We start from the raw sequence: 25,772 nt of genomic DNA, 5'->3' as shown, positions 1-25,772 counted from the left end.
TAATGTTTAGGGTACGTTTTTAGTGCCCACTTAAGAAGTGAATATATTTTCACTAAAATATATTCACTTCTTTAATTGTCTTCCTGAACCAATCACTATTGATTGAGGAAGAATTATATTGGAAGGCATTTCTAGTGGTTCCTAAAAACTCTCTCGAAATTTATGATAGGTACTTACCCACTTTACATTCGAAAATGTTACTTTACAACAGTATCGTCCTGAACAACTAATACCTGAAAGTGACTCATTTCACGCTGTTGTTGTCTTCTTGTCGCTGAAGATAAATAGGATAGAAAGACTCATTTTCGGCCTCACGTTCATTAATGGCACTGTAATTGATAATTAGACCTGACTTCACTTTCAGTATGAAATTTGGTGAAAATTCGGTCACATTGATCCTTCTAGCTCCAGTGCCTAATCAATGCATTTTTAAGGCTAAAAATACAGGAACTGAATTATTTAAAAACTCATTTTTCGGAAACTTGACAATATACAATGAATTGATAATATGTATAGGTGCAATGAATCCGAATGAATTTTTTGTCGCCTCATAGTTTCTGAGTTATGATTTTTTTTTAATTTTATTTCCGGTGTTTTAATCTTTACCATGAGATAATTATAGATTCAATAAAATAAGAATCAAAAATAATTAATTGTACCAGATTCAGTAGTTACCGAGAGAGGAATTTTTTGAAAATTTTATTTCCTGTGTTTTATTCATTGAAATAAAATGATTATAAATTCAATAGAATGAAAATTAAAAAATAATAACGTAGGTATTTTCAAAAATAGTCATAATTTTAGTGGGAGGGATATAATATACACGGTGTTTCATTGGTAAATGTACGTACGTTAACCTGAGTTAGAGCTATCCTAGAAGAGTCCAAAAAGCCTATATATGATAGGTCTAATCTTCACCATAGCCGAGATACAGAGTGGTTTATTATTTCACCAATATTTCCAATTCCTTATAACTTTTGAACCACCCGGTATATCTGATTGATATTTGAAACGCACGATTTACTCCTTAAGTCCATCAATCAATCTTCAAACAAATTAAAAAAATCAGGTTCGTATTAGAAAAATATGGGACTTTTCACAAACTGAGATTCAGCACCCTGTATAGTGGAATATTGAAATTTGATGAAAATATCCGAAAAAAGTAGAAATTTTTCTATAGGGATCAGTAGATTTTAATGTCCCGCAGATCATTTTACTCATCGAAAATTTCAGCCAAAAATTTGGTTCACTGGTAAATTTCACTAACTTCTCGGAAGAATCTTACATTGAGATTAAATTGGAAACATTTCTTGTTTTGCTGATTGAATATTTGTATTTCCTGATATTCTGACAAAGTATTTTCCATTAACGCATATCTCGAACAGAAACCAAGATAACACGAAATATTTGAATCAGTCATTTTCAGAAACGCTCTGTAACTCGAGAATTAATCATGATATGCTTTCTGATATCTTATTATTTCGAAAAAAGAGTTCTTGAAGTTTTTTCTCTGAGCCTTATAGTTCTCGAGATGCTTTCAGTGAGCATCGAATTTGACACACGCTATACATCTATTTACATTCTACATTAATTGATGAGGCCAAGCCAACACAACTTGTTCTTTGCTTCCGAAACCAAATAAATTTTCTGACATAAACGTAATATATGTTTAAAAAAAAAAAAAATGGGGATTCAATATTTAATGAGAAATTGATAACTGATATCTGATTATCATCTAACTATTTCTTGTAAAATATAATACTAGAATGTCAGAGCTTAAATGAAATCCAAATCAACCCCCCAAAACTCAAGATAATCACCACCCAATCTGCCATCAAAACATTCGAAACCCTTTTGTCATTCAAATCACTCGAAGCCAACAACCCTTCCGCCAGCCCGTCAAGTGCGCCCTTGCTCATGTCCAGAAGGCTTCAGGGGGAACGACGGAATCCGATAAGCGATCCGGCAACGTCGCACTACGTGAATACACCGAACGGAGCAAGTTGTGCGAGTCGATCTCCCACAGCAAACAAAAGCCTTGCGAGCTATTCTAGCGTAGTCCACAACATCGTTCTCAAACGGTCCAACGTCAATCTGTGTGCAAGTCTCCGTTTTTCTCTGCTCTCCGTGATGTAAGTTGTGCAGTTGTCAATCGATACGCGAAGTTCGGATGGTGACGAAAGTTAGGACCGTTTTCCCAGTGAAACCCGTGTCTAGAACCCTACCATGATGACCAAAGAGGCGCCTCAGTCTCCTAGCAAAGTCAAAACTAAGGCCGTGGCAATAGTGGCGCCCCAACGTAGCAATAGTCTGGATTATCTGAATTTCCAGGAGAAACGGGAACTTATAGCTTCGTCTCTGTCGATTTCGGATTTTCTGAGCGTGGGCAACGATGCCACCAAGGAACTGAAGGAGACCACCAGTCTGATCATCGGTAAGGATGCTGCCGAGGTTTATTTATTACCATTGAGGAAATAAACATTTCAAACCACCTGAATATTTCATAGTTTACGTTTTTGAGTTTATCTCGGAAAGTTTTAGAGCTATTTGCATGAAATTTGGTAGAAAAATCGGTTGCTATATCGCATTGTACCCTCTGGCTAGAAAATATGATTCATGCAATTTCAAAGCAAAAAATCGAAGAGACAAAATTAAAAAAAAACATTTTTCGGAAACTCTGAAACAAATAATCATAAAATTGGAAACATATATGGCTCTGATGATAATTAATACAATTCTTTTCACTGCAAAGTTCTGGCACTCAAACTCACGGAGATATGATAATGTTATACATATTATTGTTTCTTTACTTGTCGAGATAATTTCGTTGAGTGAGGAAATAAATAAACATAGTGTGAAATTCACCAAATTTTAAATATAGTCGTAAATCCAGGACGACCTTCCTAGTAAACATCGAAATTCGTCGCATTTCCAGCTTGAAAGCTGCGTATTCCAATTCCAGCATCCCAAACACTATTTATGGAAGCATTCCAACTCGGATCCTTGTGGAATTCCTCAAATTTTTTTGTTCGCGACTCGGCGGTATTTACCAATATTTCGGAATCTACGGAATTTCCGATCCTTCAAAATAATGAACTTGAACGTCTGCCAAAACCCCTCGTTTGACGAGAGAAAATTCCTGCATATTTGAAAATCGATTTTCACGATCTCCGGCTTCAAACGTCGAAGAATTGTTTCGTGGTGCAGGTTACCGACTTATTTTATTGTCGATTAATATTGAGGATAATACTCGAAGGAATGTGGTATCGACAACCATTTATATTATTTATAACAAACGATTTATCTTGCATTCATTATGAAAATAATCGAAATTCGCTATCTGAGTAAAGCCGATGCTTCATTTACATAATAGAACGTTTTAACACCATTTCGATCTATTAGCTATCGGAGCTTATTTGAATGTTTGTCAATACACTCTAAAAATTGTGTAACTTGTTCTGATCGAATGGAAATTAGCATTTCAGTCCATTTAATTATCGGTATTGGTAAAATGATGTAAGTCGTAAAAATGGTATCCTATTACCGTATCAAATATCTATGTTAGAACAATGGATAATTTGAAGCGTTTATTTATTAGAATAAATATAGGGTATCGTTAACACTGTGCTTAATTTACGAACTAGTGCGCTAAAGTAAATAACTGCGTAAATGGTGTCGTAGGTCGTAAATAAACATAAATTAACCATTCCAGTTATGTATTTGGCGTGTTTCATTTTAAGTTCTACCATTTTTTCCTATTTTAATAACTATTGATATTATTATTTTCGACTATACCCTTCAGAAAATTGTGAATTATATAAGCCGTAGTTTTAAACTTCATTAGCCAAATTAACGAAGTTTATCAGAGCGTGAAAATAATTTCTGAGAATTTTTCTTTCGTACGTTTATTGAACATAATTCCTGTAAGTGAATATTTCATATTAATCCATGAGTTCAATATGGTTAATTAAAATCTGAAAAAACTTGAAGACATTAAGTATTTTGAGGTGGAATTTAAAAAGAATTTGTTGATATAAGAATAAAATAATTAAAGGGAAAATAAATTTTATTGTAACTTTATGTATTTGTAGCTTTATAACGTATTTTCAAACTGATTGTAACGACGAAAAACTTATAACTCCCGATATTACTAAGCACCCCATGTTATTTCCAAAAAAACATTCATATTCTAACTAATTATGTTATTCTTATATTAAGAAATTCTTTTAAGTTTTTAATTTTAGTATTTTAGTTTTCCACTGTATTTATTAATGTTTCATTTCAATCAATATGAGGGACAGAACTGTTAAATAATTTTATTGTAACCATTTCCTATGATAAGTGGGAAAAGTTTCGATTTGAACTGAGGTTTTGGGCATTGATTTTATTATTATTTCAATGTGAAAATTAGTTGAGACACAAATCCGTTAAAAACCAATCAGAAGCTATTTTGATTAATTAATTGTAATTTTCAGTAAATATTTCATGAAAAATTTTAATTAATTTATACATGAAAAATGAGTTATTTTTCTCAGTTGATATATTTTTTAAAAATAACAATGTTCTTAACATTTTCCCGCACTTGGTTAGGCATAACTTTCCGCACTAGAAGGAATATGGCTACGTACAAGATATGTCCAATCTTAAAGTTTTATAAAAAACCGGTCGAAAATTCCTTTCATACCTTATCAATGAAACTACTTTTTCTTCACTCTATCTTACATTGAAAAAATGAATTCCCGACAAGCTTATCTATTGGTAATGCATACCAAATTGATTCCGTATTATTGAAATTCTTTTTTTACGGTGAACGAATTCCTCAAGGAAAATCTATAGATAATTCAAAAAATGGTTTCTGATAATAGTTTATCTAAGAGGTAGGCTGACGAGAATTCGTCAACGTATCTTGAACTCACAATCGCTGTTTCACCTAATTAACAGACTTGTCGAAAAGTTGAATATTCACAGTTGTTAAACAATTATCTGAAAAATACATAATTGAATCTCACACTTTCATAAGAATGTGTTAAGAATTAGGCAATTCTTATGGGAATATCGTACGCTCCTATTGAAATTGAAAAATCTTATGTTTTAATTTGAATATCTCCATTATATTCAAGACACAATTCATTAAGTTTATTCGCCATAACTTACTAACCAGATGAAAGAATGAAAGTGCATTCTTATTCTTGAATCTCTACTCGGTTACAGAAACAAAACCATTAATTGAATTATATTTACATACTGGAACTTTTGACCTTGAGAAGACTGAAAGCAGACTGATAATAGCTTCGATTTTTTCGAAAACTCATTTCTATTCTATATAGAAAGATATTTGACATTCTCAGCAAGTTGTTTTTGCTGGAGTAATAGGAAAAACTGGTCTTTCAAACTGTTAGATGCCATTAATACAAAGAATTGCGTTGTCAGTTTTAGAATCAATTTATCTGTTGCTGTTTCGCAAAATTGAGCAATCAGAAACAATTTCGTTCTTTGGGACTGACCTGACATTTCAAGGAAGATTTTAAGAGTGAATGTCGTTGTTAGTGAAGTTCTCATATACTTCTTTTCTTCATCGTGGATTCAATAATTTGGCGAGGAATTTTCTTTACACGATACAAAATTAGCAGTACGATAAATAAATTGAGTCATACATGCATGCATTTCATTTGGTATTTACACAAAAAATTTTGCTTTCATTACATTATATTATATAAAATATAATATTCATTCCACCTCATTCTCAACAATTAATTCTTTCTCAATCAACAAGAGAATTTTATTTTTTTTTCTATTGTTGATAACTCTGGAGCATATGTAGTTTCAACAAGAGGGTGCCACTTGCCACACAACCACCCTATCAATCGATTCATTGAAAACAATATTTGGTTATGAAATTTATCTTAAGAAATGGTCCAAGTGATTATCTTCCTAAGTTTTGGGATTTCTTTCTTTGGGGATATGTTATGTTAGAGGTTTAGGCTGATAATTGAACAGTAACTGAGCAATTTCAGATTAACATTGAACGTATTATTGATTAAATATAGTCGAATTTATGTGAAATACTATAGGATAATTGTGTTGACAGAATGAAGTATGTCGTGGTGGTCATTTGAATGATGTTTTTTCCCATACATAATAACATAATTGATGTTTTTTCTTTTTTAATTGTTTCGTAGCTATTTTTTATAATTCTGTAACCATCAGTCGCCCAATAACGAACTTAACCAAGATATTTGGCCCTGAAAATTTCAAGTCTAGCACATTCTGTTCGAGAATCATATAAAATCGATTTTAATATTGAATTCTTCATGAGCAATTCGAATCCAAACGTGTCTGAAAGTTCTGAATTTAGACAAAATGATGGGCCAATTTTTCTCTATTATATGAAATATATACATATATAAATTTTCGAACTGTCGAATATTTTTTTTAATGATTGATAGATTAATTGTGGTACCTAATTATTTTATTTCGAAAAATAAATTCATAAAAAGTAAAATAACAGTTATTATATTCCCACATTTTAATTCTTCAAATAACATTTATTTCTCAACACGTAGCTTCTTCATATTTCACATTTCAAATATATTAATTTATTCGAAAAAATTATTTAAATGATAAAAAAGTGAAACAAGAATAGGCAACTGTAATTTATTTTTCGTCTAAAATGAATTTCGATTATAATTAATTTATATATTGGTGTGACTCGCTCTTTATTTAATGGAAATTCATTTTATATCGAAAAATAGTAGATTCTTCAAATTTTACATTTTTAATAACTCAGTTATTATTTAAAATTTATGTTTTTGATAAGTTGGTAATTAAAAAAGTAAAATTTGAAGAAGCAACTATTTTTTTTATATAAAATGAATATCTTTCAAGTAAACACCGAATCAAACCAATATATAAATTATAGGATTGACTAGGTCTTCACTTAATGAAAATTCTTTTTACTCCAAATTTAATAAATATTTTATTTTCACTTTTTATTATTTAAATAACAATTGAAGAAAAATCTGAAGAAGCCACTGTGTATTGTAACACAGTGGCTACTTCAGATTTTTCATTTCAAAAACTAGTTATTCAAAATATGAAATCTGAAGACGTTACTGTTTAGCGAAACAATTGTAATTTAAATAATAAAAAAAGTATACATATAATAACTGCCATTCAATTTTTTATTTTCACTTTTTATTATTTAAATAACAATTGAAGAAAAATCTGAAGAAGCCACTGTGTATTGAAACACTGTGGCTTCTTCAGATTTTTCATTTCAAAGAACTAGTTATTCAAAATATGAAATCTGAAGACGTTACTGTTTAGCGAAACAATTGCCATTCAATTTTGATATGATTTGATTGACCAATTCCCGATTATTTTTCTGAAATAGTAGGATATAAAATACGGGATAATCTTTTTTCTTATTATTTCATTTGAAGGATCAACATAATTTTTTAGTATTTTTTTTATATTCGTAATTCTAGTCAGATTATCATCTTGCATATTTCATCACTGTATAAATCAAATTATTGATATTAATACCAAACACGGAGATATATTTAGTCTCTCTATTTATCAAATTTTTCATATCGTGAAGATCGAATTTTTTTCCACCTGAACTTTTTTCTTGTACAGTGCGAAAAAGAATCAAACAACGGTGATTGACGATGTCTGGGCGCTTGGAATTTGAATTATCGATTTTCTCCCCGTCCTAAGCGATGCATTCAGTTGGCACGCCACTGCCCCCCGCATCACGGTTCAACCTGAAGCCCCTCGTGCATTTCACTTCTTTTTATGCCCTTCTACCCATTTCATTCTCCCACAACGGCCCATCGTCAGGTGTAACGTATTTTGTACCTGATTCCCGAACATGCCGAAAGTCGAAACGGCCTCTTTCAATTTCGTTTTACAGCATCCCAAAAACCAGAGAGATTCGTGGGCGATGCATTTTAGGCCGTAATTCGGCTATGAAATGGTGCTTTTTCTGCATCAAAAGCTGTTTACGGAACTTTTAAATGTCCCACGATGCTACCGATTAGCTCTTTTCACTTCACCTCTCACTTACGACCGTTGGCGGTGTTGCCGGTTCTGCTGAATTCCTCAGGACGCGGGGGAAATTTTGTACCGTTAATTAATCTATCGTTCTGCCTTCATTCGAGACCGTTGGAGCTTGGTGCGGATATTATATGTATAGAGGATGGATTTCTTAGGTTAATTACTGTCTATTGCTTGGAATATCGAGTACAGCAAGTCTTTGTGAAGGAAATAGGATTATAATAATGAGGAAATAGTATTTACGTTCTGTTAGATAAGTCAGTCTGTTTGAGAAAAGCTACTTCGGATTAGTTTAGGATGTAACCACCTTCCTGAAATGTTTACCGTTTACGTTTTGGAATGTAGAGAATACAAAAGTCGATCAAAAAAATCCGCAGTCCTGAGCTTTTCTAGAAAATTATGGGAGCTAGTTGTATGAAATCAGATATTAAAATTAATTGTGATACCATCCTTCAAGTTGCACCATAATTTCTCAATACAAAATATCAAGAACAAAAAATTTGAAAATTTTTTATGCGAAGAAATTGACTGGGTACAATGATTTAATTTCGAACCTGTAAGGCTTTCGTTTGTAATGAATAAAAAAAATTACCGCAAGGCTCTAGCTTCATTAGTTTCAGAGTTATGAATCGTTCAATATTTCGAATTGGAAGAAGAAAAAAGGTTTTTCTCTTTTTCAGTATCGTAATGATTTCATTACAGTACTGAAAACAGTGCTGTACTGAACTCATTACAGCATTGTTTTCAGTGATATTTTTCGTTTTGTGATTGTCTAGACTGATTTCCGATCATATCAAATTTCAAAACACTTCAATTGTCAATATAAAATAATTTGAATATAGTGAAATGATTTGCAACATTATTTGCAATTTCTCTTAATTCTGGTGGTATTAAATCGATTCCGTCAGACACATTTCACGAATTTAAAGCGTAATTATAAATTATTTCAAAATTCGAAACGTAAGATTCAAATTCGAATTCCGTAATCTGTCAATTTTCGTAACAGTCACACCAACTGCCAACAATACAAAAGTGACTAGGATGTATAATCTGAATTTTTCATTGAATTTTGACAATATCTCAAAAAACTATCATCTAATACTAGTTGCAGAAGGCAATTCTAATACGGAATTGCCGTGTTGGAATATGAGCCCATTCTGCAATTTGTTTTATAATATACTATTATTATTATACAAGTTTGAATAAGTCGAAATTGAAATATCATTTCACAATTTATTTTTTATTGAATAATCTTTGAATTTGGAATCTATTATCAGGAATTATTAAACCATTTTTTGAAATTTGTTAAGTTTCAAAAGGAAGAATAATAGTTATTTATTGTCATTATAACTATTTTGAATTTTCTATCTATTGGAAAACCCTTTAATAACAGAATGAGACTGCGTAACTGATTTTTAATACAAACCTCCATGGCAGAGTAACGTCGAAAAGTAATATCAGGAAATTTTTAATTTCATAAAACTTTTTGTTCGAATGATTTGGATATTCTTTGATATGGGAGGAGATAGTAAAATTTTCTGTATTTTTGTATGTAACCGAAATTCATGGAGTTACTTGTCAATTTTCCAATAAAGCTGTTGTTTTTATAATGTGTATTAACTATTTCGATATTTGAATTATACTCAATCAAAAACATGGAACTTTGAAGAGACGTAAAAAAATGTACTCGCACCATTCCAAACTTCTTCTTACGTCTCAAAGAATTGACAAGGATTGATCTCCCAAGTGGAGTATCAAATCACTCGCTCACCGGAAATGGGAAAATACCGGAAATAGAAGCAAAAAAATCGTCGTTAATGTCCCCCTTCATTCCTTGTTTTAAAATTAGAAGTCTTTGGCGCGTAATCGAACCAAAGTACTGAAAAAAAATTGTCACAGTCTTCTTCCGGAACGATAGAACACAGGCAGACTTTTTTTGAAAAGCCTAAAATATGTTGTTCATCCAATTTCGGTGAAAAGACCTGAAAAGAATGCATGAAACGAAATTTCCTGTCTTAGAAAATAATTCTTCTCTAAAACTGTAACGATGCTCATTTTCCCAGTTCCTAATGAGGTCCAAAAGGTCGAAAAAGAGATAAAAGGTGAACTGAAAGTTGCAGGAAATGGCTGCTACTGGTTTCAATCTCGAACATAACGAATTATCTTGAAGAAACTTTCCGAAAACTTTCGTAATCAACGGCCAGCTTTTTTTTTAGCTTTATTCCTTGTTCTTGCTTCCTGCGAGGCAGAAACAGATTTATTCAGCTGAAAAGTACAATGTTACGATTTAAAGTGGGATGAACAAAGAAAAATCATGGAAGTACTAACTTAAGGAATAGTAAATAAATTCTATATACTTATACAGGGTGTTCTACCATTGAAGCGACGCCTTATTACGGTTAAGTATTGAAAATTTCGAATTTCTTTTCGACACAGTATCATTAGGCTCCATCCTAAAAACTACATTCCCAAATTGTTTGGAAATACACAGGGTGTACCAAAAAAGTGTAAATGACCAAAAATATATTTTTTCTTATGGAACATCCTGTTTTTTATTTCGTATTGCATGGGATAAATGAATCGCAAGTTTGTTCGAGGTTTTATATGCTTAAAACCTGAAGACTCCCTTTTGGTAAATAAGTTTAAGATAAAATCATACTAAAAAAATAGAAGATAGGGTGTGCCATTTCAAAAAAACGATGTTAACGTTTGAATAGGTCAGTTATGAATCTCCTCATTTTGAATACCCAGTAGAGTTCTCATTGATTATCAGAAGTCAGTAACTTACCATCGTTCGTCTTGTGTTCACTTTCAAAATCTCATTCAAATAAATTCAATAATTTCGGAATTATCAAGGTTTTCCAAAGAATTTACGAACAAGACCTCAAAAACGATAAGTTTCAAGCATATGAAACTTTGAACAAACTTGGGTTCATTTATTGAATTCATTCCATGCAATCTGAAAATTCAATAAAAACTTGTTTGGTCATTTACACTTTTTGGTACACCCTGTGTATTAAAAATTTCAAAATGTCCACTTGCAACACGAATTTCGAACAACTTTGATTTCTAATTTGTCTGTCAGTCAGTGTGTCCGCAAATCCTTACAATACTTATTTTTATGATTTTTTTTAAATTCAAAAAGTTATAATTGAATCCAGAAAATGAATAATGCACACCGTAATGAACTGAGCTATAAACCACCGAAATTTATCTCCAATTGTTTATTATGGAGCTTAAAATCAATTCCAACGTTTTGTGTTCCAATATCAAAAAGGTTATTTCTCCAATTCTGTGGTTATTCCGTTCATTCTTCCACATCTTGTAGAACAAAATCGTGCGAGAATATATCAGAAACGCACAGTTTTCATGGTTATATTTTATTATTCTATATTGGTACTCCGAACTTTCCGCCACGGCTTTATCTGTCAATTCATCAATTTGCCTTAAAGAAATCAGTTCTTCCAACCAACATTTTTCAATGCAAAAATCACTAAATTATATTTATGGAAATATTTCATTAATTTCAATGAAAATGCAATGAATTAGAGAAAATAATGTATAATACTCGTACAGAAGGCTCATTCTACCACTCGTTCATTCCAAAACTCGCCACTTCGTGGCTCGTTTTTGAATTTTGAACTCGTGGAAGAATACCAATGCCTTCTGCACTTGTATTATAAATAACTATTATGTTACTTTATTGTTCCTGTAATACTTTGACCTGTTTGAATTTCTTGTGTAAACTAGTAGATATTTTAATGTGAATAAATATAACACGAAATAATCGTCTAAAATGGTCATCGATAATTCATTTCTGATAACATACAGTTAGACAAATACGATTATCCTCGTGATAATTAGATATCAGTTATAATCGGTTATTCACTGTGATTTTTATTTCACACCGTGAGCTTTTAATTGCAGTTTGATAATTACATTTTTTGATGATTCTTTGAAAGATTGTGTAATCAAAGCTTCACAAAATCGATTACATTATTACTACTACAAGGATTTTCAATTAGAGGTTTCATTTTTAATAGCCCGCTATCGGGATGATGTCATCTTTTGACATTTCACAAGTAGAAACTACGCCATTACTAAAAATGAAAAGATACACGCTTCAACAATGAATTGAAATTGTACAGTTCACTTCAAAGATGATGAACATTTTGCAGTGACAGTTCACAAAACTAAAGCACTTTTGAGTCATTTTGAAGCACCCTTAGGGCGGCAATAGTGAAACTGGAGGAAAATTTTGAGATGTTGGGACAACATAGTGAAACTGATTCGAAACCGTGTGTGTTGCTCAAGAACAACTGAGAATATTGCTGCTGTAGCCCGTAGTATTGACAAAAAGCCAGGTTTGTCGATTCCTGGATGATTTTGGGAATCAAGCATTCCACAAACGACATTACATCATATTTTACATAGACTTATGACTTTATTTTCAACAAGACGGCCATTAAGTGCTACACAAACAACGAAACAATCGCAATTTTGTTAAAAAGAAGTTTCCTGGCCCTATTATTCTCAAAGAGTTGATAACAATTGGCCACCGAGATCTTGTGATTTAACACCTTTAGACTTTTTTCTTCAAGACCATGGAAATATTAGGTCTATGCCAATGCTTCACAATCGATTCATGACCTTAAAGGTAGAAGTTAATTCATTGCCATTCGGCTGATATCGTTTTCTATCGTTAATGACATACCTTCCTCTTTACAATGTACATCCATTGATTTCTCTAAGAATATACTCTTTTTTATATCAAAATGAAACCTCTTATTGGAGATGCCTTCACTACAACCAGCTTCTGCTGATATAGAGACCGATAGATAGATATGAAACCATAGTTGTTCAGAATGATATGAAAGGCATTTTGAAATCGGATACCAAAAAATTTCTTCACCCAGAAGTGATCACAAAATTTCCTGAAATTTCGTTAGACTCAAATGCAAAAATAAACCATCTTTAGTGTCAAATTCTCAATGTGTCAGGAAATCGATTTAAATCACTTCGATCGCTCTTTCTTTCTTTCATTTGTCTCACACTTGATTTAATTGGAATTGAACCACGTATCTGTGTGTGTGTATGCTCGGTGTTCAATGAACTTACTCTCCAAATAAATCTATCGTTAATTTATTTGGATTGTGTTAGGTTCACGTTTCATTCTACGTTTATTGCCAAAATGTTGCAGCAAAACAGGTGCTCGAAATATTGTCGGTCCAAAAACTGAATAGTGAAAGTATTTCAACTTTGTCGGGTCAATGGTAACATTGAAAATTTGAATAGATAAGAGCGTAGGATAAAGCTGTAAAAGGATACGGGGCATTTTTGTTGCGAGGCTGGTTCTTGTTTTCGGATATTTAGATTTTAATCGAGAGTATATTCGCTATGAGATTATGACGTAACTGACGAAATACAGAGATCTGTATGTTGATTTTTGGGCGATCGTTCCACTTGAACGATAACTTTCATTTCGTCAAGCTGTCAGTGTTTTTCGCGGGAAATTGGCTGGAACGGTCACTTATTATAAACAGATGGTCAAATTCAATTCTGTACTGCCGTAATTTCGGTAATTCTTGAACGGAAAACCTGGAAACCAGAAATTTTCAAAATATCTCGTGTGTTAGAGGGTAAAATCGACTAGAGGTTCCGTAATAAGGCCGTTCGAAATGTTGTCCTCCTGTTGATTTAATACAAAATGAAAAAAAAATCAAAATTGCGTACTATTCGGTTGAGATGAATATTGGAATTAAGATGTTGAATTTGGCGTTCAAAGTTTCATGTTGATCGCAACAAGAATATAGAAAAAAAACTCAATCTTTCAGTGATTACAGATCTAAAATTTGCTTGTAGATGTAAAATATGAAAACAAGGTTTGTGCAAAATTTCATGTGATCTCATCATCAAAATCAAACGAAATTCGAGAAGAATCTAAAAAAAATCCTCAATATTTCAGTGATTACGGATCTGACCAAGTTCATAATTTGCTTGCAGCTGTTAATAATAAAATCAAGGTTTGTAGGAAATTTCACTAGAACCATAAAAATTTCAGCAAAATAAAAAAATTCTAATATACCCATACCAATGGCTTTTTATTAAAAGATTGAAATTCACTGTTGTAAACTAAGTACTCGAATACTTCCTAATTTCAGCAAGAATGTGTCATTAGGACCAAATAATTTTATTTCCATAATTCGAGCACTGAAAAGCAATTTTATTTACTTATGTTGATATTTTTCTAAAATTGAACGTTTCTTCTTTACTTCATTTACTCCAACATCAAAATTGGATCAGTCAAGAACCCAGTGATATACGGCTAATTTTCAGAAACTTATTCATAAATACATATAAGTTGATTCAGTTGATTTTTTTATTAACATCAGAAGCATTAATATCTTCGTCAATGCCAGCGTAATTGAGGTTCAAAAATCTCAACTTTCACTTTTGCTACATAAATACATAAGTATCTCAGCCTAATTACTATTGAAGTTTCGTGCAATTAATCCTAATTTATACACACCCTTTAAAGATCTGCAATCGAGATAAAACTATGAGAATTGACAATAGTAATAGATGACTTTAATCTTTTTTTTTATTGGTGTTTCGTAATTTTTTCAATGAACTTTGAGGGCGTGGTCTTTCATGAGAATAAGAATAAGTGCTGCCTATATTTCCTCTGAAATACATTTTATACAGTCCTATACAGGGTATTCATAAATAAGTTGGAGAATTTTATGTTCATACAGGTTATGATTTCTTTTTTTCTAAAGCAAAATGGTCCGCCACTGAGATATTTAAAGCTAAACATCTTTTATGAATTGACTTTATCTTTCGTTGCACCAAAAAAAAGTCTAAAGGTGTTAAATCACAAAATCTCGGTGGTCAATTGTGATCTTCGAGAAATAACACGACGAGGAAACTTTTATTGTCAACTTGTATGGCATGTAGCCGCCGTCTTGTTGAAAATAAACGTCGTCCTCATCAACAATATCTTCCAATTCCAGCCATTGTGGATTGCTTCAACTCGATGAAGAATCGACAAATATGGGTTTTAATCAACACTACAGACTGCACCAGCAATATTCTAAGTTGTTTTTGAGTGACACACACGGATTCTTCAGATCACTAACTTGTCCCAACAGCTCAAATTTTCCCAACAGTTGCAGTATTGTCTTCTGAGAAGGTGCTTCACGACGAACTAAAAGTGCTTTAGTTTTGCGAACTATGACTGCATTATTTTCATCATTTTCATAGTGAATTTCAACGATTCAAATGCATTGTAACAGAATGTATCTTTCCATTTCTAATAAAATCGTTGTTTTAACTTGTCAAATGTAGAAAGGGACATCTTCAGAAGTGACAGCTAGTGAGAGAACAGGCTATTCAAAACGAAACCTCTTATTGTAAATCCTGTATAATAAAATGAAATAAAATATAATCAATTCTAATAATGAGAAAACACTAATAGCCACGATAAATATTATGAATATCTAGTACAAGTCATCAGGATGCATTTGACATATTTTCTTTTCCTAGATCCTATACGGAAACCCAGAGATAACAAGAATTCTTGTGAATATTTAATATTAATTTCAAGTTGTTTGATTGAAGCTATCAATGACAATCCAACGGACTAAGTAATTATTATCCAGCGAGAAATTCGCTTTTCATTTCGACAAATTGAAAAATTAACGGTTTTCAAAGTACTCTACTTTCTACACCAAGAGTATAATTGCGTTCAATTAGATCCATCATGTATTTTGTAGAGTGTGAGGAAGGCAATTTGAAATGGTGAATTTTCTAGTTAAACGCGAACGGATTATTGGACGTAATGATCTTGTAACCTGGTTACTTGCTGATTCGCATCGTTCTCGATGTCTATTTCTTATTAGGCCAATTGAAAAGTCCCCGGTCTGACGCACAGATGGCGGTGATAGTATTTAATCCATATTATGATTTTTAGTTAGCAGCAACCTTCAAACGATACATGTCAAAATTTGACAGCAGTCCGACCATTAGTTTGTGAGATATTGCGTTGTGAGTGTACCTACTTTCGTTATTTGAAAAAAGATGGAAATAAAAGAATTTCGTGTTCTGATAAAATATTGCATTTTGAATGGGAAAAATACAGTTGAATCAAAATCTTGGTTTGATGAAGAGTTTCCGGGGTCTGCACCAGGAAAATCAACCATCATCGATTGGTGTGCTAAGTTCAAACATGGTGAAATGAGCATCGAAGATCATATTAAATCCATATGATTTTTATTTGGTTCCAACCTTCAAACGATACCTGTCAAAATTTGACAGCAGTCCGACCATTAGTTTGTGAGATATTGCGTTGTTATTTGAAAAAAAGATGGAAAAAATGAATTTCATGTGCTGATAAAATGTTGCTTTTTGAAGGGAAAAAATTAAGTTGAGCAAAATCTCGGCTTGATGAAGAGTTTCCGGGGTCTGCACCAGGAAAATCAACCATCATTGATTGGTATGCCAAGTTTAAACGTGGTGAAATAAGCACCGAAGACGGCGAACGCAGTGGACGCCCAAAAGAAGCTGTCACCGACAAAAAAATATAAAAGTTCACAAAATAATTTTGAATGACCGTAAAGTGAATTTGATCGAGATATCAAACATTGTGATGATATCATCTGAACGTGTACATCATATCATTCACGAATATTTGTACATGAGAAAGCTGTGTGCAAAATGGGTGCCGCGTGAGCTCACAATCGATCAAAAGCAACAACGTGTTAATGATTCTGAGCAGTGTTTGCAGCTTGTTTAAGTGCAATAAACCTGAATTTTTGCGTCGATATGTGACAATGGATGGAACATGGCTCCAGCATTTCACTCCGGAGTCCAATCGATAATCAACTGAGTGGACTGCACACGATGAACCGAATCCAAAGCGAGGAAAAACACAACAGTCAGCTGGCAAGATTATGACATCACTATTCTGGGACGCGCAAGGTATAATATTCATTTATTACCTCCAAAAGGGCCAGACCATCAACAGCGATTATTATATACCGTTATTGGATCATTTAAAGGATGAAATCGTTATAAAACGGCCCCATTTGAAGACAAAAAGGTGCTGCCTCATCAAGGCAATGCGCCGTGTCACAAATCCATGAAAACAATGGCAAAATTGCCTGAATTGGGCTTCGAATTGCTTCTGCATCCACCGTATTCGGCAGATCGGGTCCCCAACGACTTTTTCCTCTTCTCAGACCTCAAAAGAATGCTCGCTGGAAAGAAACTCAGCGCCAATGAAGAAGTAATCGCCGAAACTGAGGCCTATTTTGAAACGAAAGACGAATCGTACTACAAAAATGGTATCGAAAATTTGGAAGATCGCTATAATCGATGTATCGTTCTCGAAGGCAATTATGTTGAATAATAAAATCGAATTTTGCAAAAAAAAAAACTATGGTAGACCGGGGACTTTTCAATTGGCCTGTTATTCATGTACGGAATTGCGAACGCTGGATTCCAACCTGGGATCTTCGAGAAACGTCAACGTCAATTGGAAGAGTTGAACGGGCATGTCAGTTCTTATAATGTCAGCGGATCGTCTCAGGTGTGAAAAATGTCGATCGAGCCGACTAGATCCATATTCGTGTCTTACAAATTGAAATTTATTCACGTAGAAATTCCGGTAAATCTACTTTATGGCACGAGTTGATGTTTCGAAACGGATGTCAAAATTTAGACCGGAAGAAAGTTTAATGTTTTATTTCGTTGTGTTCTAGTTGAAGGAATGACTTCGAATCGATGATATTTTTTTCTAATAGTTATTATTATATCCTCTATATGGCAGTTAGAAATTTTGTTTTCCTGTCGATTCAAAAACTAGATTATATTGAGATGAAAATTTGAATTTAGATGTAAAATAACAAGTTTCGTGCAATATTGAGCGAATAGCCAGATTGATTTTGAGCGCATAACCAGAACCATAGAAAATTCAAGACGAAAATCTAAAAAAGATTACCCAATATTTCCGTTACCACAAAAACGACGAATGAAATATGAAATAATAATCTCAAGTAGGGATTCATCAAGCTCTTGAAAAACTACATACTTGAGCTAGACTTGACTTGATTTTAGATATTTATTGCTTGACTTGATACCAAGCTACTTGATATCACTTGAGCTTGATATGCACGCGTCGCACGGCATATATTTCTGCAATCTCGTGCCGCTTAGAGTAAATAAGTGTATTCCTCGAGCGCCGAAAGACTGAAGCATTCGCCAGTGTGATTTTATTAGCAGTTTTCTCACATTTCTATGAAATCTATTGGTAGATTTTGGTAGTTTCAGAAATATCTTTCCAAACTTGACCAAAATGGCCAAGGATTTTTTATCAACGCCAGCATCTTCAACTCCTGTTGAAAGACAATATTCCAGAGCTGCTCTTACAGTTACAAAAACCCCCAATAGGATAGGCGACAAATCTATAAGATGACTCATGTGTCTTATATCCTGGATGGAAAATTATGAAATCAAATAAAGCCGGGAGGTAATAATATTTTTTATTTTGTTATGATTCATAGTGATTCAATTTATGTTTCTATTTCAAAAAAGTTGATATTTTTGGTTCTTTTATACAATGAGTTTAATAAGTGGTTTTTTCAAGTTTTCTTTTCATTTCATCATTTCTTATTGATGTGAGACTACACAATAAAACTGCTAGTTCAAGTACTTGATAAATAAATATTTGATGTGACTTGAGATTGACAAACCACTACTTGACTTGAGCTTAACTTGAAATCAAGTCAAGCTGAAGCCAAATAGCTTGAAAATCAAACCAAGCCGTGAATCCCTATGTGGAAACACCCTTTATATTTTTCAATTGTATTATCGCTATTGGAAAACCAGTCCATTATACAGTTCTACTGTTCCAAATGGTTCAATAGTCGGATAAATAAACTCAAAAGCTCCTGCTTTTACGTCAGTGCCCTTTTTTTAAATGATTTGATAACTTATATGAAACTAAAGAAAAAATAAACCATTTTCACGTGAGAATTGAAAGCTGTAAACACATTTCAGCACCTACTCTTGCACGTGAAACAATAACATTGTTGCAAATTTAATTACCTGAACGTGTTTTTGAGCGATACTGTGATGTCTGTTGACCATGAAAAATCAATTATACGAAAACAATCTACAATTCGTTTCTAAGCTTATACGTTTTGCTTTGACATACTAGCTACTCTACCTCAAAAAAGAAATCGCATAAAAACTACGAATCCATTTCTACACATAATCTTCCACCTTTTTGTCAAAAATTAATTAAGATTGACCTCACATACGGTAAATAGAACAATTATTACATGATATATGTTAGAGTTCGACGTAACAATATCATTTACTCCTGAATAAAACATTCCATTCCAATTTTTCCTCTTTATAATGCACGTAATCGTTGGAGCTAAAAATTACGTACTTACGTAGGTGTACTTAAATTGGGGAATCTGGATAAAGTACCCATTAAGATTTATCTGAGGAAATATGTGCTATTATCGACCTTTCATAACCGAGCCATTTTTTCGTGTAATTGTTATATCAAGATGCTACCGACCAATCGTAATCCATCAGGAAATAGATTCGAGCATAAAACATCGATAGCTTTAACTGTAAGTTTGCGTGTAGGAAATGGTTGACTGAGCGTTAGTCAACTGTTTACTAAGTTTGAATGAATTGTCCCTGATCTTGATATTGCAGAATGATACGTTGACCTTTTGAGCCCTAGAATCCGATGAATGATTTTTTCAGAAATTCATTGAAGGGTTCAATCGAGCTGTCACCCATCCAGATAATGTATACTAACTGACAAAGAAACTGCAATGTTAATTTTTTTTGGTGAAACATAGTATAGCAAAAAGTAAAATATTGATATTTGGAAAAAAACGAAGGGTTCACAATTTTTTTTAATGAATTTGTTAATAATGTGTTTGTCCACCGCGATTATCTGTACACTCCCCAACACGTCTCGGCATTGACGCAATAAGATGGTCTATTTCTTCTTGAGAGATATTGTCCTAAGTTCATGTCTCAGAGCCTCCAAAGTCCGTGAGGGCTGGGGTAAATTTCCAAGCCTTCTACTCATGATGTCCCAAACATGCTCTATGGGCGAAAGATCGGGAGATCTGGGCGGCCTTGGCAAAGGATTCCCATGGGTCAGTTCGAAAAAGTTTGAAGTAACTCTGGCAACATGAGTTCGGTCATTATTCTGCTGAAATATTGGATACTCGAGCCGGTTAAGGTAAGGGAGAATATTCGACTCCACTATTTCTTGAAGGTAACGCAGCGCTGTCATGTTACCTCGAATAAAGACTAAAGGTGTCCCATTTGGTTGTGCAATAGCACCCCATACCATAACGCCTACTGTTCGGTGTACATGACGATCAACAATCATACTTAGGTTCACGTCTTTCTCCCTGACGTCGTCTAACCCTTCTTCGGTCATCATGTGCACCCAAAGAGAATCGAGATTCATCAGAAAAGACGACCTGATGCCATTCCACATTCCAATGTTGACGTTCTCTGCACCACTGTAATCGTTGCCGGCGATGCTCAACTGTCAGAGGTAACACAAGATAGGGTCGATAATGCTGCAGTCCAACAGACCTTATCCGGCGGTAAACCGTTCGGACAGCTACAGGATGACCTTTTTCTCCTAACCACTCATCTGAGAAAGATCGAGTTGTCGCAAATCGGTCTATAATGGCCATAAGTCTTAGACGTCGATCTTGAACTTTATTTGTGCCCTTTCGACGTCCAGTAACTACCCTTCTTCGATTATGGGCATTATCAAACCACGCTTGACAACATCTCATAACAGTAGTTGGATTTCTGTTCGTACGGTTAGCGTTTTCTCAAAATGACAACCCCGCCTCCCGTAGACCAATAATTCGACCTCTTTCAATTTCACATAGCTGGCAATAAATTCACGTGCTCTTGGCATTTTAACAACAACTAAACATCGACTTTGAATCTCCTCGAACAGCTGGTTTGTTGAAAAATTCAAAAAACTTGCAAAAAACAACTACAATATTCAAGTAACAAAAATTGTTTACATGAAAAAATCTTCACGATTTTTTCTCCAAATTCAATCATTTACTCCTTGCTATACTATTCATGTTTTACCAAAAAAAAATTTAAAATTTAAACAGCTCCTTCTGGGTGTTACAGTTTATTTGTTAGTTAGTATATGTATAATACTCATACAGAGGGCCCATTATACCTCGTTCATTCGAAAACATGCCACTTCGTGGCTCGTTTTTGAATTTTAAACTCGTGAAAGAATAACTTCTGCATTTTTATCATAAATGTCTATTCCATAACAACATATCGGACTAGATTGAAATTTAATTTTATATTTCATTTATACGATCATGAAGGATTTTCACAGAAATTTTCATGACCTTATTTGACAACTCAAGTTTCAATTAAAACAGATCTGTACTTCAATAAAATGACCACATCTCCCAAACTATTGGTTAGATCTTTAATTTGCTCCTTTGTACTAATTGACATTTGATGAGCTCTATAACGATGTTATAAGAAATCTCTGTACCTGTCACTTTGTTTTGCCGAAATTTATTGAATCACTTGGAATTTGAAACGTGCAATCATAAACTAATTTTTTGATTATTTCAGCAATATTTTCATATTCTGAGAAAAACGAATATTTGTTTCATTCCTTATCCAAATCACAAATGAATACTTTTCGACTAGACTTTGGAATAGTCTGAAGGACGAACATCTTTCCATTGTCATTAAACTGCAGTTATTTGCAATGTTGAAGACTTGATTGGCTCAATGACTGACAAAAAAAATAATAATAATGCATTACGTCACCACAGTTATAGAGTAGATTGAAGAACAACTCACGTAATCGTTCAGAACAAGTAATTATTATTTGCCATGATCACATGACTCATACAAATATCCAGTCGAAAACAACATCCCATTTAAAGAGACCCAGAGCATAAAATAACATCGCTAAATATTGAAAGTTCAATGGATCAGGAACTTTCTTGGAGGTGATCTTCCCACGCTGGCTTTGGGTTCCTGAAATATCTACAGGGACGATCATCTTCATCGAATGATAGTTTTTCCTTGACGGGTTATTCAATCGAAATTAATGAATGAGCGTGCCAAATTCTGACAGTTTCAGTTGGTAGTTTTTGCCTTATTTTTCTCTTTGAAAAACCCAGGCATACACAATGCTGTCTTACATACTGAGACAGATCTAGAAAAAAAGGTAGTTGTTTAAGAAGTTAGAACCTCAATTCGTTCAATTTAAGATGCATAGAATCCCTGGTGTGTGTACAGATTCGATTCTGTTTCAGACTTTTTGATATAATCCACCTGTTGCTTTGGTGTTCTGCTTACAAGAGTTTTATAAGGTGGCGCTCTTCAGAATTGTTCGAATTCCCGCTATCTGTCTGGTGCCGTTTAAAAATGAAATACAGATTTTAGACACTGCAAACTTTCACAATAAATTGAATTCAGTTTCCTATTTTCTAATGATATTAATATAATATAATATAATAACATACTGCTATTGATCTATTCAGAGTATAGAAGATTGTCACAAGCATATAATACAAAATTATATTCTATACCCAATATATAGAGCCGAGAATAGAGAGAAATGTCAAATATAAACGCTGTATGCGCCATCTGAAACAGACGCGATCAGTCGAAATCAAGTAGGTATAAATCTGAAAAATCTCCCGTTTTGTCTAAAAGTTTTTCAGGTATAAGTAGACTTAGACACACCAGGTTTTCTATGCATCTCAGTTCAACTTGACCATGTTCCATCTGCTTGTGACAAGGTGCATTGTATTGAGGTTTTTACCTTTGTCAAGATAGTCAATGAACAGTATATCATGCATGTGCCAAAATACGGACGCCATAACCTTACCAGCTGCTGTTTGAGATTTTGGTTGCCTTCCAATTATCTATTGTAATAAATTCACTGTCATCCGTTTAAACAGCGTTCGGTATTGACAATGCGTTTTTGCTTTTAATAAGCGGCGAGCAAGGGCAAAGCTTTTTCATGGATAAATGTTCAAGAAAAATAGTGAATACACTGCCTTTTTTATATCTCTAACTCCACTACTTTCTTCAGCAACTTCAATATACGATCGCTCAAAACGTAGACTTTTTGTTTTCTGAAACAACTGTTGAATTCGTGCATCGTCGGTGGTTCTTGAACCACGTTCAAATACATCGTACCACGATTTAACAGTTGTTATCGATGGTACAGAGCCTGAATAACATCTATCAAGACATTGCTTCGCTTGCGCAATATTTTTCTCATAAAACAGTGTTTTATGAATATACGAAACTCATTATTATCCATTTTTCGATCATCAACAAATGTAACGTCACTTATCTCAGTCCAGACTCAACTCTATCTTTCGATATCTTTCGAAATTTCGACATGCACTTTTGAAGCTTGTTACTAACGAAGAAAAAGTAGTATGGCACTGCTGGTGTAATTCTATTGAGTTATGTGGTAAAACAACAATTCCCTTGTTCCTCATAATTGTTAACACAAGCCGCTTTTACAATTCAAAAACAGTTTTAAGAATGAGTATACACTGAGAGAAATCCATATTTTTTCATTAATAAACACTTATTTGGAGGTTATTTATTCACAACTATCACAGCAGATTTATATTTGACATATTCATTAATAGTTGAATTATGCATCAGAAAAAGTTTATTAATAGAGAATAAAATATTTATTTACAAGGTATTTGATAATATTTAATATATTTCGGTGATAAATAATTTATATGAACTTACGTTATCTCCACAAATAACATAAATTCAGTGTCAACAAATTTTCAACTGGTAGTTAACGAACATTTGCTATTTATGAATAAACTCTTACAAGAATTCAATAATTTATTCACTCAGAATATAGGATTTATTAATAATTAACAAACTAACATAATTCTAGCGATCCAATCTGTGGAAAAGTTTAAGGACACATCCCTCAAAGAGAAGCGCATCTCTTTGAAGGATCTATCCTTGAACTTTTCCTTTGATTTGAATTTCCTTCTTAAACATAAAATATGTGTTACTATGGGCTTATTGAACGCCGCTTAGCACATCTGTTCTGAATTTTGGGTTTAGATCGTTTGTACCTGCTTAGTCATTAGTGATGTTTGCAGAACAGTGGTTAGACTGAACAGATGCAATCAAGATGACTAGGGTTCAAACCCGGATACCCTCAATATGAACTCTTAAAAATTACCTAGTTTGGCAAACGGTCCTTCTCAGACCCTAACAATCGGATAATAGAAACAACCAAAATAATTATCTAAGAAATACGTTAACCATTACTGAATTGAAATATTATTTTTATTCAGCATGGATACATATTACATATAAATAAGGTTTATTAATTATTACTCAATGATATATTAACTTCAACTATATTTATTTCCTTCAAATGGATATTTCTTCAGCATTATTAATAAAAGTTAAGCGTAAATATATGAAGTTTAATAATAAATGATGATTATTGGTGGGATTCCAAATAAATTATTCATTTCCATGAAACTAATATTTTTTCGTCCATATATCCAATAAATGATTTATTAACTATTATGAATTTTCGATAATATCAAGTAAACACTTCTCTCAGTGTATATTAATGTATTATTGAAAGGCTTTACTGTTTTTTCTCATTAAATTATAATATAACTGGTTACAGACTATGCCTCGCCCTGTAGATCATAACGACGAATCGTGAAGAGATAATAGAGAAAATAGCCATTCTTATTATCCTGGCTTCCTTTCTCTATTACTCATCTGTAAAATCGAGGGTATCTTACGAATATGAATGAATTGTTTGCATATTTGAAATAATTCGACGCCTTCAATATCAGCATTAGCATCAGTAATGCCTGTATAAATATCAAAGGGACCTGAAGAGAAGCATCAACGAATAATGTCAGCATAATATGCTAAGGAACACAGACATCCATATTCATACAACTACATGAATTATTCATGTTCTCATTGCTTGGGAGGATTCTCATACCAAGAATTCATTGCAGTAATTATATTATTGTCTTTTACACAGTTCTAAGTGTTATTCCTGTATATTAACCAGTACTTGGAAAAAATACTTGTAAAATGGGAAATAACAAATCTTGAATGTAGTGGATTTGAATATTTCTCACTGCATTTATGAATATGATAATCTTCTTGAAAGGCTGCATGGCAGATTTTGGAATTCTCTCTTGAATATGAATGTTTGCATTCTGAAAAAACCACATTTCGTCAATAAACTCGGGTTTTAAGCCTTTTTGTCTGGCTATTTTGAATCAAGCTGTGAGGTAAAATTTAAGTAGAACTTTCCATAATCCTTCATTGTGCATTTCGTGTCTATTTCGATTGAATGCCATCTGATAGCGTTGAAATACACTACTTATTTTGTATTTTCATTTATTACTAACAGGCAAATTTGAAAAATTATTTTAAGCAGATTTTTGTGGATAGTATTTGCTTTGTACTCGATTATCTTAAAAATGGTACATTTTATGAAAATAATTCAAGAGACCTTTTTAAATGAACCTCTGTTGATTTCAGAAATGAAACAATTTTTTCGAAAAAAAGACAGTGGTGTAGATTTTCAATAAGAAAACGCCACTGGATGAGTTTGGCAGGAGACA

At 33.0% G+C, this 25,772-nt stretch overlaps 1 protein-coding gene across 5 annotated transcripts in view; it reads left to right on the top strand.

Annotated features, from left to right (window-relative positions):
* LOC123679729 (phosphatase and actin regulator 4) overlaps positions 1–25,772 on the top strand; it is a 68,688-nt gene that overhangs the window by 18,836 nt on the left and 24,080 nt on the right. Inside the window, exon 1 of one of the 5 annotated variants that reach the window (XM_045617163.1) lies at positions 2,014–2,434. The exons of 3 other annotated variants lie outside the window; for them this stretch is intronic. In XM_045617163.1, the coding sequence (XP_045473119.1) occupies positions 2,227–2,434 (208 nt within the window). In that variant the 5' untranslated portion in view covers positions 2,014–2,226. Of the gene's footprint in view, positions 1–2,013; positions 2,435–25,772 lie in introns of those variants that run through there. One more of the 5 variants, XM_045617167.1, reaches the window with a different exon arrangement.

This window comes from Harmonia axyridis, chromosome 5, assembly GCF_914767665.1.
Source record: "Harmonia axyridis chromosome 5, icHarAxyr1.1, whole genome shotgun sequence".
Classification (NCBI taxonomy): domain Eukaryota; kingdom Metazoa; phylum Arthropoda; class Insecta; order Coleoptera; family Coccinellidae; genus Harmonia; species Harmonia axyridis.
This window is presented reverse-complemented; position numbering and strand designations above follow the sequence as displayed.